Source organism: Rousettus aegyptiacus, unplaced genomic scaffold (genome assembly GCF_014176215.1).
Source record: "Rousettus aegyptiacus isolate mRouAeg1 unplaced genomic scaffold, mRouAeg1.p scaffold_m13_p_5, whole genome shotgun sequence".
Classification (NCBI taxonomy): Eukaryota; Metazoa; Chordata; class Mammalia; order Chiroptera; family Pteropodidae; genus Rousettus; species Rousettus aegyptiacus.
The window spans coordinates 73,679,164-73,697,292 of NW_023416308.1; the positions used below are offsets into that span (position 1 = coordinate 73,679,164).

Sequence of the window (18,129 nt, forward strand, 5' to 3'; positions counted from 1 at the left end):
ATATTTTTTTAAAGTGTTTATTAACTCTTTCCTTCTAACTGTATATCATTACTTACCTCTCTAGGCCCAAATCAAATATTTCTTTTCAGAAGCTTTCCATGATTATCATAGGCAGATATTTATACATGTCATCTTACATCTTAATATGTACTTTAATTTTTTATTTTTTTCCTCTTTTTAATTCCCCTTTGCCCCACATCCATCCCTGACCTACAGATGTTGCCATTTCCCCATAAGAATTGGATCTCTGAAGGCAGGGTGTTCCCGTTCCCTCCCACATGCTTGCTGCTTACACCTCGTACACCTCGGGGTGCATTGGGGGGGGGGGGGCTTGACACACCTGGTGCACCTGGCGGGTGGGGGTGCCGGGGGCGGGGGTGGGGGCGGGGGTGGGGGCCGGCACAGCCGGGGCCTGGTGCACCCGGGGTATGGTTCATGGCTCCACCTGGGGCGTAAAGCCAGGACCTCCTGCGTGTAAAGCAGACGTGCTAACCACTCCACTATGGAGCCACCCCCTCACTATGTACTTTTACTATCACACTGTATTATGTTTATTGCCTCGTGCCTTTATTATCTTATATTAATTATTTTTATATTATCCTTGTGAACTATATTTATTTGAAGACTTTACAGATGAGGAAACTGAAGAACAGGCACAGCAAGAAATCTGTCCGTGGATAATAAAGTGGCAAGAAATAAAAATTCCAAACTTCAAGAAATCAAACTAGTAAGAAATCAAGATTCTAAATTCTCTAGCCAGAGCTCCTTAACATTGGACAATGTTGCTTTTCCCTCCTTTTCCATTATTTTTAAGATCCTGAAAGTTACTGTAAATCTTATCACAAATTCCAAAACAATTTTCTACTTACAAATTCCAAAAGAATTTTTGTTTCTATACATAAGAATATCAACAGTTTATATGAAAGAATGAAAGCAATAACTCCAAACTTTGACAAATATAATATTCTAAGAAAAAAGCAGTTCTCTTAAGATACTCAGAAATAATTAGAAATAGATTTTTTAAACCATCAGTATAAATAGAAAGTATCAATTTTAATTACTTAACGGATCAGCACAGGATGTTCTAGATTAGACATTTGAGGTGAAGGCCTCTTCAAATTAAGTTTTACGAAGTAGTGAGAAATGCTACTGTATGACAATAGTGGGGCATTTTCCCTGACTTTTTTTTTTAATACCAGAGCAAGTAATAATTTAGCTATATGCAACAGATGTATTATGTAATCCTCTCTTGAGTCATTTTAGTAGACTGTGGCCTTATCTACATTAGCACTACTTTTATGTATTTATTAAAGAACATATATACTGCAAATATTTTTTACCAGGTCTATCTTCCTGACTAGATAGTGAGCACCTTGAAACCAGCAGCTCTATCTTATTTGCCTTGGTATAATAATATCAGTTAATCTTTACTGAGTGTTTACTATGTGCTAAGGGTTTTTTACATGTGTTATTTCATTTAATCCTCAGACAACTTTAGGAAAGTATTATACCAATTTTAGAGATACAGTTTAAGAAGCTCGTTAAGAGTTATCTGCCTAATATAGCACCTGGCACTTCGGGTGCTCAAAGAAGTAACTTGTCAAGGGTATACAAGTTAGTAAGTGGAAAGATTAGACTGAAATCCAGGTCTGCCTGACTTTAGATTTTAAAGTCTTGGTCTAATCCTCTCTACTCCCAACTTCCAGCTTAGAATTTGGTGCTGAGAAGGTATACAGTGGACATCTGTTGAATGAATGAATGTCTTTTACTTTCAGGTTACTTATCCACTTCAACCCAAGCTTTCCTGTACTTCTTCACTTCTCTATCCTGATTTTTAATCTCTGATCCCAGGATATAAGCCATAGCTATAAGCTTTTATCCTGCCTCCCATCCTATTAGCAAACCTTGCCATTATACACAGAAAAGAAAATATTACTGAAAAAACATGGAAATTCCACTATGGGAAATTATATCAATAGTTACTTTTATTATATAAATAGTGTCAAATAGGTCTAAAATACAAAATGGAAAATTGATGGTTATAAGTTTACAAAACTTAACCTCAAATTTCCAAATTTTATATTTTTGTGGTTAGAATTTTTCATTCAAAAGCAAACAAATTATAGAAACTGGAAGTATTCTTCTTATAAATAAACTTCTTCATTTTTTATAGTGTCAATAAATCTTTTTAAATAAAGGGGGTAACTACATAATGACATCACTCTAAGCTATAATAAACAGGAAAGTGAGGGTGTCTTCTCCTGTATCATCCACCTTAGTACATCTAGCTTCATCTAGCCTGTAGAAAAGCAAGATGCAATAACATGGTTTGAAATTTATTTTAAAAACGAGATTTCAGTTTGATGATTATTGTCTAGCTTCGGTTTTAAAAGTTCTAAGAACTTCATTTTTTATATAAGCACAATATATTCTATAACTACGAGGCCTCTGATACTCCTGAAATATGTGCTGATTCATTTCTTTATATTTATTTGCTAGTTTGTTAAAAGAATGCTGACAGGAGTCAAACAAATCTAGGCTACAATCCTGGCTCTGCTCCTTAATAACTGTGTGAACCTGGGGCAAAGTACTTAATATCTCTAAACTCATTTGTCTTAAAAAGTGGACAGTAATCCCTAATTTGTAGGACTGCTGGGTAGATTAGAATCTGTGTAGTAATGGGCATAGTGCTAGGCATATGGTGGCACTCAATAACCAATAGTTTTCTTTATTTAAGGTCTGCTACTTTATTTCACCCTGGTTTCATTATGGGATGCACTTACATCATTATTTCCTACAGTAAAGTTTCCTGATTTGCTTCCCTTAATCTAAATAACCTCCCACCTCAACAATTTTATTAATATATATATATAAGGAGGAAAATATTCAAGGAATTTTCAGTCTATCTTTTCAAGAAAATCATATCATAAAAAAGACTTCATATGTGTATGTGCATAATGCTTCTTGTTTTTTTCTGCTTATAAGAACTATGCTGCACTGCATTCTGACTACCAATAGCCAGCTGGTCCTGGGCATTGGCTGTTCCAGGTATATTCCTGTTACCTCCACCTGGCTCTTGTAAGCACTTGAGTTTGCAACCTCTATTTTAAAAATAGTCTTAACACATCTACCATTTCATTTTCAGAAGTTGTATCTGCATGTAATTTACCAAAAAAAGGAAAATATAAGGCAGGAAAGTATTGTTAAACAATCAAATGTGTAATAATTTTTAAGAATTACCTGATGGAATACAGGCTCCTTTACCTTAAGGTAAACCTGTAAAATATTAAAACACATATGAATAAAGTACATTATGGAGGGAAAAGAAAATCTATTCTAACAGTTCTGCAAATCCCAAACCTCTCCTGCTCCTCTAGTCCTGCTACTTAGATCTCACTCCACTCATGGAAAACCAATCAGATTAGGTGGCATGCCACAAGAGGGCTAGTACCTACAGGTGAATCTCCCCAGTGTTATCTTTACCATGGTAAACTACATGTTTCAAAGCTGCTGCAGATGACTCTGGCCTCTTGGCCTCTGCATCAGCATCAAGAAGGGGCAAAGATGCACAGATACTCCTAAGGGTGAAGAGGTTATGCTGACAATCCCTGTAGCAGATCTGTTCTACAGTAGAAAAAACACCGAACTTAGAGTTAGAGACAGTAGTTAAATTTCAGACTCTGCTACTTGCTTGCTATAATCTTTGAGTAAGTCAGTGGCATTTACTTAACCGAAAGACAAATTTTTCCTTATCTAGATAATAGTGAAGAGGAATAATAAGCTAAAATACGTGAAAGTGTCTAGCATATACTAGGTGCTCAGTAAGTAAAAAGATGCAAAACAAATTTCTTATGCTTTCTCCTGCGTCAAAAAACCTAAAACTCTCTCACCTGGATGCATTCTCAGTTACATAAACCCTAGTTTTAGGTTCCAGTGTCATGTGGTTGATATTATTGCCCTATAGGAGTAGACCTTAAAAACGACATGGTAGAGAGGAGTCAAAATTCAAATCGTAACCCTGAAATGATGCTCACTGCTTACAAGACAAAGTCCAAATTTCGAAGCCTTCCATGATTCGTTTGGTCTCATTGCCCTCCTCTTGTCCCTTTTTCATCCTATGATCCAGAAAGTACAATACTTCCCCAAATGTTCTAGCTCCATGCATCTGTATCTTTAAAAAGGCTACTCTTTACTTTGCTCACAAATCCTTCCTTGCTTGCAAACACCTATCTTTCAAGATTCAGCTGAAACTATACCTCATTCTTAAAGCCTTTTCTGATTCTTTCTCCATTCAGAAGCAACCACTCACCCTCCTCTGTACCCTCACTATGTATAAACTTCATGGTATTTATTTGTTTCTCTCACCTATAAGGAAATAATCTATTTGACAGCAAGAACTGTGCTTAGATATTTCTATATCCTTATTTAATGTAGTGCTTATCTCACAAATTTTACATAATTTTATAATTTGGCTGCAAAATTTCCTATTCCTAGAGGAAGTTCCTTACCTTACTACAAGAGATTATTTCCTTTAAGTATTCATAGAGCTCTAATAGTAAGATGTGTATGAGACATTACATCTGTAACTCTAAACTGAATACAGAATATCTTTAATCTCTGAAATTTGATACATAAAATACTAATTTCCTTTTTTCTAGTTCCAGATTTCTCATTGTTACTAATAAAAGCAATGCAGAAGAGCATGCCTCTTAAAGACATTTTTTTAGGGCAAAAGAATTATGAAGTTCTTACTATCTGCCAGGTATTAATTTTTACAACTAATATAAAATATATGCTATTATTATCTTCATTTTACAAATGAAGAAAACTAAAGCAGACAGTAGTAACCTGCCCAAGGTCCCACAGTTATAAGTAGTGTTGGTCCAAACTCAGATCTGATTCTCAATTCTCCAATAAAACTTGGTTGGCCAGGCAAGTCACTAAAGCTCTCTGGACTTTATTCTCTTCTTGTACACAATTACAAGACTTTCTTTCACCTCTGAAAGTCTAGGATTCTCCCACAATTAACAAGTATGTAGTTTATGCAAAGGACTATGAAGGGCAATGAAGAAGCACAAGAAAATAGGCTGTGTTCTTTCAACCTCTTATTCACCTTTTCAACTCACTGAAACCTAGTTTCTGCCTCCACCCATCTACTGCTGATGGTATCCTTATTAAGGTCACCTGGTCTTAGAATTGATTTTGTTATGGGTCAAACCTCAATCTTCATTCTATTCATCTTCTTAGATGCAACTAATCTGGTACTTTTTCTAGAAATCTCTCTGTACTCTGTGATATCAGACTGTCCTAGTTTTCCTACATCTCTGATTACTTGTTCTCAGTCTCCTTTACAGGCTCCATTTCTTCCACCTGACTCTCAAATGTCAATGTGCCTATGCACAGCACGATGACTATAGCCAATAATACTGGATTAAATACTGGAAATTTGCTGAGAGTAGATTTCAGGTGTTCCTATTACACCACACACTAAAGTGGTAACTATGTGAAGATATTTTAATTAGCTTGACTGTAGTCATCATTTCATTATGTATATTTATATCAAATTATGTTGGACACCTTAAATGTATATAATATTTATTTAAAAATGTTGATTTTTATTGAAATCCTTACGCATTATGAAATGAGGTATCCTAATTTTATCATAAAAAGAGTTTGCATACTGACGTGCTTTGACTGTCAAATGGACAAATCAAGTGTAACTTTTAGGGTATAGTATCATAAATGAATACTGTTTTGCTTATCTCTAATAATAAAAAAAAATGTCAGTGTTCTATAGGGTTGTATCTCTGGTCATCTTAATGGTCTATGCTATTATCTCTGTGCCAGTTCATCTATTCCCACATTCATAGTACCATCTGTTTACATGACAACTCCCAAATCCACATCTTTAACCCAGACTACCTGTTAAGCCTCAGGTATCAATACTATCTGGCACCTCAATCTCAACTCATTCCAAAATAAATTAATCTAACCCTACTCCCATGTTATAAACCTCATCATCTTTCCTGCAAAATCTTCTCTTCTTCCAAGTTTCCTAAGTTGGTTAAGGACCTAATATGTAACCAGGCCATAAACTAAGGAGTCATTCTACATAATTCTTTTTACTCCATTCCTAGTCCCTATACTTAGGGAGTCACAAGTCCTATGGGCTGTTATTTATGACAGCTTTTATCCCCAAAGCTATTTTACTCTAGTCTGAGTCATATCTTGCCTAAGCAAATGCAAAAGGTCCTGGGTCTAGCTTCCTACTCCTCTAATCCATCCTCCATAACCAAAGGAATCTTTCTAAAACATGTATCTAATTATGTTTTTCCTCTACTGAACCAATTAATGGCTCCGCACTACCTTGAAGATAAAAATCCAAACAAATAATGGTATACAAGGGTCTTTATGATCTGACATTTATTTAAGTCATTGGACTTAACTCACTCCTCACCACTTAACATATGCTCCAGCCATATTAAATCTCTCCTAATTCTTATTGGTTGTGCTGATTTAATTAAATCTCTCCCCATTCCACTGGCAGTGATAATTTAATAAGAAAATAAATGTACTCAGTACAGCATCTGGCACATAGTGAGCACTTAAAAAAATGATAATCCATTACCTGTTCCAAGGTTCAATGCCTATGGACAATGTCATAGTTTATTTAGAAATGCTTCACCACACTCTTGCCCAGGAGCCTGTCGAACTTCCTATCATCCATTAAAACTCAGCTCAAGTATCTACTCTCTGGAGTTTTCCTTGGCCCACTCAAGCTATCCTCATTGATCCTCTTGATCTCATCATCATATTAGTCTTTACCTTTATTACTGCAATTATTTTTTAACGCAATCTTTGTTTACATGTTTTACTTCCCTACTAGAAATATACTCCTCAAGCACAGTAACTACTTGTTAATCATCTTCGTATTTTCTACTGCCTGATATGGTAGGTTTGCAATAAAAGTTTGATGAAATGAGTATCTTTTACATAAAATGGAATTCACATGAGAGAAAAGAAGCACTTGGGTAGGGCCAGAAGAGATCAGCTATCTCAACTTATTAGAAAAAGGCTAACCATTAAAATAGTCATACTAGGCATAACAGAGCAAAGCCAATCTCTCTTTTTTTAAAAACAAATAAAAGGTAATATGTCCACCCATGAGAAAAAGTTAATTTTTTCCATTGCTACTAAATATTTGCCTTTGACTTTTCCCCAGTTAAAAAAAGACCCAGATTTTTAAAAAAGTTGTTCCAACTTTTTATTGAGAAATAACACCTAAACGGGAAACAAAGAAGCCGGGTTGGACCTAGTTAGTACTTGGATGGGAGACCACCCAGGAAGACCAGGTGCTGTAAGCTTAAAAAATAAAAAATAAGAAATTGTAAACTGACAAGGTCCTTGCAATCTGTGAGGTCAAGCAAGGGTTGCCTTGCCTAAACAAACAAACAAACAAACAAACAAATAAAAAATAAACCAGAAACGAAGGAGCAACATCTGTGAGTTTAGTGTAGAAACATTTCAGTTTGAACAGCATGAAGCAAAATACTGGAAGCAGAATGTGCCAAACGTCATACATGGCTAGTTCAATGCTTAATATGTTAAAAACAAAATATGACTTACTGTGGTTACTACTAAACTGAATAGAACTAAGGTAAAAAGCATATGGTAGTTTACTGAGTTCTTGATCTTGAAACATTCAAACCTTAAAAAAAGAGAGAGAAAGAAACTTGTTTTAGAATATAAAACTATGAAAACAAATAGAAAGCTGTTTACCACTTACCCACTGGGTCTAGTTATGCCCATCATTTCCTCCCACCCAAGTGCTCATCTCGGAGAACTTGTACTGCCTACAGCCTCCAGGACACTATGGGAACAAGAGCAGGCATCTTCCTTAAACTGAACCAATGAGAGCCTCTCTCTTGAAAATCTGGAGTTTGGGAGCCAGAGATTGAATCGATTAAATGTAGAAAGTCAAAGTTATAAAGCTGTATGGATTCCAGTTCTGATGCTGATATCTGGGCAGCTAACCTGAATGAATAAGGAGATGATTGAGCAGGGAAGTCATTCTCAGAGAAAGAAAAATAAAGCACATACAAAGACTTGAAACCATGTGGAGAGGAAGTAATGGAGAAAAGAGAAGGAGAGAGAAGCTGTCCTTCTAGTCTAGTGAGGCTGTACTTCCTGCTATTGGGTTCCATGTAATTTCTTCACATCCTTACAATAAATAAATCTCTCTTAATTCAAGCTAGCTTGAGTTGGTTTCTATACCTTGTAACTAATGATCCTAGACTAAGGCATACTATTATGGAAAATATCTCTTTATTTATCCATCTCCCCAACCAGACTGTGAATTCCTTGTGTGCAGGGATTAAATCTTGTTTGCATATATCTTGTGACTTAGGATAGTGTCTGACATACAGGAAATATTCAGTGAATACAGAAATATGAACAAATATCTGGCCATCCATTAAGGATCCAACCTTTGAGTCTACGTTTTGGTACAAGCAGCAAAGAGTTCTCTCAGTTTACTTACTAATTGGCTACAGAACTGGACCCAACTTCTACTTCTTTAACTATAAAGAAAGATGGTAGCCCAGGAGATTTCTATGATCTCTTTTATATTTAAATTCTGGAACTGAATAACTTATTAAAAAGAGCTCATCTGAAAGCATTTTTCTAGATCAGGGCAGCAAATTTCAGCCCAAGGGCAATTTCTCAGCATAAGCCTGTTTTTATAAATAAAATATTACTAGAACATACTCACGCCCATTTGTTTACATATTAATGTCTGTTTCCACAGCAAAGTTAAAGAGTTGTAACAGAGACCATAGGCCCAGAAACCTAAAATAATTACTATCTGGCTCTTTACAGAAGAAATTTCAGCTCTTTTTTAACATATATACATATATTTTTTAATTCCTCCCCCCGCTTCCACCCCTGACCTACTGGACCTCTGAAGGCAGGGTGTCTCCTCCCACATGCTGGCAGTGCACATCCAGGGATGTGGACCGTGGCTCCACTGGGGCTCAAACCCAGGACCTTCTACGTGTAAAGCAGACATGCTAACCACTACTCTATGGAACCACTACTCTATAAGTTATAAATATATTTTTTAACTATTCTGAATTTTACATATCTTTAGAAGAAGATATTCTTCAATTAACTATGATGATCGTATTGAAAAGATCAGACAACCATCACATAAGGGATTCAGAGATGTCTTAAGTATTAGTGCTAGGGAACAGAGGTATACTTAGAAGGTAAGGTTCTTAAACTTGTAACTCAATTTCCCACTCTGACACTAACTACATGATCTTAGGCCAGTCATCTATGTATAAGCTTTGCTTATATCTGTTCACAAAAAAGGGGTTCTATAGAAAGTAATGTCACAGGGTGATATGATCATAAATTCCTAAAAGGGCAAGTTATGGTGGGTAGTCATACCCCAGGCATATAACTTTTTTAGTTTAAAAGGTTTATCTTTGTCTTAAGCAAGTTTTGTCCATCTCTTTTGTGAATCCAGGTTTACAGACCTTTGAAATAAGTGTAACCACCCGCAAGAAAACACATAGTCTTATTACCTGTCCTATAGTCCAATCCCACCTTGCTTTCTCCCACATTCATGTAATCTTCCTTAAATTCCCAGCTTAATGCTAAATGCATAAAAGAAGCTGCAAAAACTGTTTTGCTTCCCTGCAATTGTCAGTTTGGGCTCAAATAAACTCATAATAATTCTCTATAGGTTTGGATGTTTCTTACATTGACAGATCCTTAGACAAGTTACTAAATCTCTCTGTGCTTCACTTCATCATCTATAATAAAGGGACAATATGCATTTATCTTACACAACTGTGAGAATTAGAGATGACTTGGTAGCTCTAAACAATTACAGGTACAAAGTAGATACATACTATTTTTATGACATAATATATGAAATCTTTCTCTCAATTTATACATTCATAACTCAAGGAAAGGTAAATTATGCAATTTAAGTCACATTTAAGTAAGAGTCTATCTAAATTGGCTAAAGGGTATTGAGATCACAAGTTATAATCTTCTACACTATTACAATCTCCCAGTATTATTAATTGAGTTAATTATATTACTTAATTCACTAAGGCAAATATGAATTTCAAAATATATCAGATAACTGAATTTCAAGCCATATTGAACAAAATAATTTTAAATATTAATACTTACATGCAGTATACAAATATACAACAGCTGTAAATCATTGGGAGTTCATCCAATAGCTATAAGAAACAAACACAGAAACAGGATTTGAATATTGTAGAGTTGCAATTATGCAAATCAAAATTAAACATCAGCATGATTAAGATGTTTACCTCACTAATATCTTTTACCAATTCTTTTATATATTTATCATCATCTAATTTACTCTATGTATATTTAGTTAATTATTTTTGAACAAATGATCATACCCATCCATCTCCTATTCTTAATGTATATACCCTAAGTAGACTCACTAGGCAGCTCAGATCACTTAGTATCACTATGATATCACACTTTCAGGAAAGAATGTCTATCATCTGCAGGTCTGTGGGTCCTACCAGTATTCTTTTGCATTTCTCCCCCTTTCTATAGCACCTAAGATTGATTAAAATGTCCACTAATACATATAAGAAGAGATATTAATGGTTGGGAAGTAAGTTAATCTAAATAATCTATGTCTCTGAAAAAGAATATTACCCTTATTAGCAATAATAATAATAGCTATTATGTATTAAACTAAAAGCTAAATGTTGTAGATAGGTTATTTCTAATCCTTGAACTAATCCTATAGAATTTATTTATTCGCAAGAGATGCAGTTAATTAATTTTTTAATAATATATCTACTAGGTGCCAGGCAATGTGTAAGAAGCTCAGGATAAGTCATTGCCTTCAAGGAATTCAGTCTAGTGAGGTAGAGGGAATGAAAAATGTATGTTTAAATATAGAGTAAAATGCCAACAAAAGGTAGCAGGAAATGAAATGGGTGGCAGATAAAGGCATTCATTCCAAGAGGAAAAGAGTTTATGCAAAGTAGTATCTTCTGGTAAATAACAGCATGTGGGCAAGGTCTCACGGTTAAGTGTTTTACATTCATTATCTCATTTAATTTTCACAACAATATAAGATAGGTACCATTATCACCATTCTTAGATGAGAACACTGAGGTTTAGATGTTTAAGTAACTTGTCCAAGATCACAGAGCTAATATGTTAACAGAGCCACATTTTGAACTGACAACTCTACATTCTGTTGTTTCTAAAATCTTCCACTAGAATCACCTTTAAGTGCTCCAAAAAAACTGGCATAGTTATCATGACATCCTGTAGATAAATCTACCATAAGTTTTATGGTATATAAAGATTTCTCTATTAAAAGTTTTGAACCAGGATCTACTGGCTTTATACTATACATCTTTTGCATTTTTATCTTCCTTAAGTTTTCATGTGTTAGGAAAATATTTGTGTAACCAATTGGCCGTTTCCATATGTACTGAGGTATGTAAATGGTCCATTTTGGAGGATTCTATCCATGTATTTGGAGGGTAGAGCATAAAAAGATAAACTTTTTCTCTACTATCTCATAGGCCTATCATAAAGTCTATGCAAGGCAGTTGAAATAGTTTCTGTCATTATTTTTTATTGATTATTTATTGATTCAACAAATATTAAGCACTTACTATGTGCCTGGCACTATGCTATGTGCTAGAGACAAGATGGTCCATGCTCTCACAGAACTTTACAATCTAGCAGGAGGTAGAGACATTAAACAGTTAACTGTATGAACCAATGTTTAATTATAATTATGATAAGTGCTATGAAGGAAAAGTACAGAGTACCAAGACCATACAATAGGGGCCTTAATTTAAGGAGTCATAAAAATTTTCCTTGAAGAACTGACACATAAACTAAGACTTGAAAAAGATGCAGATTTAAGTAAGGTGAAGAGAGGCTGAAGGGAAGACGAGAATCCTAAGTTGGGGAAACAGCATGTGCGGGGGTCCTGTGGTAGGAGGGACTTTTAAAGAATTGAGAAAAGCCTAATGTGGTTGATGCCTAATCAGTGATAAAGAGAAGGGGTATGAAATGAGGCTGGAGAGATAAACAGCAAAGGGACTAGGCAAAATGTTTAGGCTGAAAGGGCTTCTTAATTTTATCTTAAAAGCAATGGTAAGCCATTGAAATGGTTTAAGCTAGATGACTATCTTCATCAGCTTGGGCTGCTATAACAAAACACCATAGAGATTGGGTAGCTTAAATACCAGAATTTGTTTCCCACAGTTTTGGAGGCTAAGAAGTCCAAGATCACAGCGCTGGCAGATTTGGTTCTTGGTAAGGGCCTTTTTGTTGGCTTGGAGATAGCTACCTTCCCACTGTACCCTGACATGGTGGAGAAAGTAAGGTCTCTGGTCTCTTCTTATAAAGGTACTAATCCCATCACAAGGACCCCACCCTCACAACAACATCCAATTCTAATTACCACCACAAAGCCCCATCTCCAAATACTGTCAAATTAGGGATCAGGGATTCAATATATGAATTTTGAAATTATTCAGTCCACAAGCAGTGGTGGTAGTGGTGTTTAAAATACAGGGGTTTATAATTATTTAAGTATGGTGAAGCTAATACTTCAGAAGATGACTGCCATTAAAAGACAGTTTGTTATTCAGTTTCCAAGAGCAGAGGGCATGCCATGCATGCTGAACAGGGCTATACAGGAAAGCACCAGGGTCAGTCAGGAGGAAGGAGCAAGGGAAAGAATGGGTGACAGCCTTTGTTGTGATTTCGAGAGAAAGGCGAAGCAAGGGGGGATAAGCAGGCCTAGCATTGGTCAACTTGAATAATTTCAGCAGGCTCTGGAAAACAGAGATCTAGTGGTCCTGGGGTGATTAGGGCAGAGGAATGCTGCCTCCTGGAGTATAAGAGGTAGTTTAAGAGTATGGGCTCTGGTTTGGTTCATTTGCATAAGAAAGGCACAGTCCAGGGTGAGTTGTTTGCTATTTCTAAGAATCGGCTATCCCTGGTAGGGGCAGTCTCTCACTAATCAGTGAGGCCCCAGATGCCAGAGCATCAAGAATACAGAAAATAAGAAAATATTATGGACTGACTGTTTTTGTCATAGCCCAGAGAACACACTGAAGCCCTCATCTCCAATCTGACAGTGTTTGAAGATGGGGCCTGTGAGAGGTAATTAAGATTACATGAGGTCATGAGGGTAGATGTGATGGGATTAATACCCTTATAAAAGACACTACAGAGTTTTCAAGAAGGTGGCTGCCTGCAAGCTAGGAAAAGAGTTCTCATCAGACCCAACTACCTGATCTCAGTTTTACAGCTTCCAGAACTTAAACAATAAATGCCTATTGTTTAAGCCACCTAGTCTGTGGTATTTTGTTATGACAGCCCTCACTGATTAATACAATAGTAAATATCCAATGCCAGATCAGGTATTTGTGGAGTGCTGTGAAGGGAGTAAACACAAATGTGGAGGACTGGCTAGGAGGTTACGGCAGTCCAGGCTAAGGAAAGTTGCTATTTAGATTAAGGTAACAGAACTGGGAACAGACATAAGTGAATAGGCTTGAGAAATATTTAGTAAGTAAAATAAACAGGGATTTGTAATGGATTTAATATAAAGGTGAGGAAGAAGAAACTGCCAAGATGACTCTCAAGTATCTTGCCTAAACACTTCAGTTGATGGTTCTATAGTTTACTAAGATTGTGAAACAGAGAAAATTACAAGAACAAATTTCAGCATGTTGAGTTTAAGGTACTTGTGAGATAGCCAAGTAGAAATATCAATCAGGCAACTAGAAAAACAAATCTGTAGCTCAGAAGAAAGATCTGGATTCCAAATGTTGGCTGCTTGTTTATTTGTTTAAAGAAACTAAATTAAACTGAGCATATGTTAAAAGGGCATAGAGTTTTAAATCTGCATGATACACATACAATAGTTATTTGAAAACTATAACTAGCAAAATTATGACTGGTACAAGAGCACAGAGTTCCAGGGTCAGGTGGGGTGTGTCTGAAGATGAGTCAAGAGAAGTAGCTAGGGGCCGGATCACAAATCCTGAGCTTCAAATTTATGAGCTTGAATCAAAGTTTAAAACGTGACATGCCATTTAAAGATCAGGGGACTATGTTTTACTCGTTTCACATCCAATACTTGTACAAAGCCTAGCAAATGTTACTTGAAGAATGAAAACAATTAGCTTTGTTTGTAAGAAGAGCATTTCTGCTCCAGTGTGACAAATGGATAAGGGAGGCAGGGACACCAATCAGGAAGTATTTATAGAAACCTGGGTTGGAGATGATGGATTAAGGTAGTGGCAGTGGAGATAGCTAGAGGCAGATGTATCCAAGAGTTTTAAATTTGAATCAAAAGGTTTTAGTGGTTGTAGAGGTGAGAAAGTAGGAGAAATTAAAGGTGAATCGGCTTAGGCTTTCGATTTAAGATGGCTCCACTGACTGAGACAGGGAGCAAAGGAGAAAGAAGGGTAGCATTTATAACCAGAACATCTACTGTTCGTATTATAAAGTCTGAATTAGCTTATATTATTACCTAACATATAAGCTATCTTTGTTTTTGTATTATAAGTAAAGTTATATGTGAACAAACATTTTTCTTTGGTTTTATTTTCTAGGACAAGTAAATTTATTTTTACTTATGAGGGACAAATACATTTCTCTTCTACTAGCATTTATTTTTTCTAATATCAAACATATTATATGCTCAGAACAGAATACTTGGAAAAAGCAGAAAAACACAAATAAAAAATTAAGAAATTGTCTTTAATTTTACCCTCTACAGGATTATCAATAACAGTTAGTGAAAGCAAAAAAAGAATGAGTTCAATGAGTGAACAAAAGAAGGTGGGAGAAGTTTAAAAACTTAAAACCTTTATACTCCTACCGCCATCAATACCTTAAGACAGTTAAAGGAAACAAAAGAATAGAAAACAAATTTGGGTCCCAATCTTGTCTCTAACTTTCTGTGTAACTTTAGTCAAGTCACTCTCTTATTTTTCATTTATAAAATTTGTAGATGGGACTAAATTTTAAAAATCTCTCTTAATATCAAAGCTCTGTGATTCTAAATTTTCCTTTGGTACCTTTCATCCCTTATTTGAAGGCCATCTGCTCACTCCTGGTGTCTCTACCCTTCCCCTAGTGTCTTCCTCAATTCCATTCTCAAATGGCTTTCTCTTGGGTAGATTCCACAAGAATGTGACACATTAATCCTAAGAAAGGAGTTAGTAATAGCTTAAAATGTTACCCTTCACAGGGCACACATAACTTGATTGTACCCAAAGTAATGAATCACTAACAATGGATCAATAATGATAATGTCAGACATTCTGCTTGGCTGAAGAAAAGGGAAGAAAACTAATATTTATTAAACATTTATTTACCAGATCCTATGATGGCACTTTCACATAGGCCAGTCAACTGATCCTCATAACATTCCCACAGATATTATTAGACCTAGTAGATAGATGAGAAAACTAAGCCTCAATTAGATTAAGTGGTATATCTTAAAGAGCCTGTAAAGAAGTAGAACTTGAACCCAAGTAGCCATCTAGGAATAATAAATCTGAAGGAAACACTATCCAAGCTCCAAATTATTCTTTTATTTTTTATTTATTTTTTAAAAATTAATTAATTTTTTATGGTGACATTGGTTAACAAAACCCAGTAAGTTTTAACTGTACCCTTTAAGAGTAAGGCATATATATATATTTACACTGTGTTTACCTCCAATAGTTAGATTTCTTTCTGTCACCACATATTTGACCCTCTTTATCCTGTCTACCTCCTCACTCTTCCCCCACTCCCTACTCTCTGGTAAACACTAGTCTATAGTCCATGTTCATGAGTCTCTGTTTGTCCTATTCATTTGTTGCTCTTAGGGTTTATATACCACATGTAAGTGATAGCACGTGATTTTCTACTTTTTCAGTCTGGCTTATTTAGCTTAGCATGATTATATTAAGGTCCACCCATGTTGTCACAAATGGCAGTATTTCATCACTTCTTATGGTTAATATTCCATTGTATATATGTACCACAGCTTCTTAATCCAGTCGTCTATTATAGGACAATTCAGCTGCTTCCATATCCCCGCCACTGTGAATGTTGTTGCTATGAACATCAGTGTGCAAATATCTTTTTGGATGTGGATTTTCAAGTCTTTGGGGTAAATACCCAGTTGAGGGATTGCCGGATCATATGGTAGATCAATTCTTAGTTTTTTGAGGAACCTCCATACTGTTTCCCATAGTGGCTGTACCAATTTGCGGTCCCACCAGCAGTGTATGAAGGTTCCTTTTTCTCCGCATCCTCTCCAACATCCAAATCATTCTTAAGACCAAACTGTCAATATCTGCTTGAGCTCACGTTAGGCAGAGCTGAGCCTCCAATATCTCTACAGCTATAACAAGCTAAGTTCAGGCTGGTGGAATCGTTCACTGACTACCAGAATCAGGTCAGTGGCAGTACTGCCATTTCTTACTTTACTTCACTGACTGTGCATAACAAATGATGGCCTAGCATAACTGAGCCAAATTTACCTTGAAAGGAGACAAGACAGGGAGCCTGCAAGAAATATTTATAATCATTTTATGTTTACATTAGAGATAAAGAAGCTGTTTATACAAGTCCTACAATATTGATTATTCTTCCTTACTCCTCAATCACTGGAAAAATGTGATATCAGCCCAGTAAGACAAATATATAAAAGCACAACTTTGTAGTCCAAGAGGGGAAGAAAATAAGGCATTTGTATAATTTGTCCATGAAGTTGATAAAGTAGTATTAAAGTAATGATAAAGCACAAAATCAAAGATCTCAGAATGAAAGGCCATCTTGCCCATCTGAATGCTGTGCTATTTTGCCAACAATTAAGTTTATAAGCAAATCAAAGTGTCCCACCTTTGTTTAAAGCATCCCACCTTTGTTCAAAATCCTTAACAGCTCACAGGGGATAAAGTTCAAGAGGCTTAGATATAGTTCCTAAAACATATCTCTTGCTTCATAGTTCAATGCCTGCTCCAGAGTAGGTACTCGACAATTTAATAAATGTTAGCTATTATTATTGGTAGTACTATCACCATCATCACCACATACTCCTATTCCATGGCTACAACCATAATGTATTATTTACAGTGCCATGAGATGCCAGACGTACTCTTACAACTCTGAGTTCTAGTTGGCCTGTCAAATTCCTATTCACCTTTGACAATGCAACTCAAATATATATCTGAGTCGTCTGTGTGAAACCCCTTCTCTGACCTTCCTCCCTAAATAATTATTCTTTCCATTTCCATAGCACTCTGTATGCCCCATAGATTCACTGAGAGAAGAACAAAATCATCTTCACCTATACATGCCTGTTTCCTAGGTCTGAAAAAAAATATTTTGAACTAATGAAAGTGTTTGTCCAGTCTGTGTTTGGGCACTTTCAAGTACAGAGGACTCAAGGTCTCCCAAGGCAGCCCTGACCATCTATTCCCTCAGAAAATTCTTCCCTGTGTTAAACAAGATGTCTCTTTGTCTTTAATCCCACTGGGACCACATATAATAAACCTAATTCTCTTAAATATTTCCACTCTAAATACTGATGCATAAAACATTTATGTAGTGCTATGTGCCAGACCTGTGACATAAATAGTGGATACATCAAGGTCAACCAGAGACAGTCCCTCCTCTTAAGTAACTCACATTCTGATAGAGAAGTCAGACACATAAATACATAAAACAACACAGATAGGGCAGTAATAAAGACACATGGAGTGTTATGGAAGAACATCTGAGGGGGGTATATCCCACCCTGAGGCCATAGAAGCCTTCCCGGAGGAGTTGCCTCTTTGCCTGAAACTTAAAGAATGAACAAGAATTGTCCATGGAAGAGAGGGAAATGCAATAGGGCCAGACGTGAACAAATGCACGGAACAGATAGTCTGGTGCATATAGCTGAGTGTGGGTAACAAGGCAAGGCATGTCTTCTCTTCTTCAGGCTAAATATAGTCATGCATTGCATAACAATGTTTCAGTCAACCATGGATGGTATAAAGGATGGTGGTCCCATAAGATAATGGAGCTGAAAGATTC

General features: G+C 36.0%; 1 protein-coding gene across 1 annotated transcript in view; it reads right to left on the reverse strand.

Moving 5' to 3' along the window:
• ACER3 (alkaline ceramidase 3) overlaps nucleotides 1–18,129 on the reverse strand; it is a 108,768-nt gene that overhangs the window by 31,033 nt on the left and 59,606 nt on the right. The window contains exons 4-6 of the mRNA XM_016161498.2: nucleotides 10,207–10,259; nucleotides 7,627–7,708; nucleotides 3,241–3,276 (exon numbers count right to left, since the gene is read on the reverse strand). Of these exons, the coding sequence (XP_016016984.1) occupies nucleotides 3,241–3,276; nucleotides 7,627–7,708; nucleotides 10,207–10,259 (171 nt within the window). The remainder of the gene's footprint in view (nucleotides 1–3,240; nucleotides 3,277–7,626; nucleotides 7,709–10,206; nucleotides 10,260–18,129) is intronic.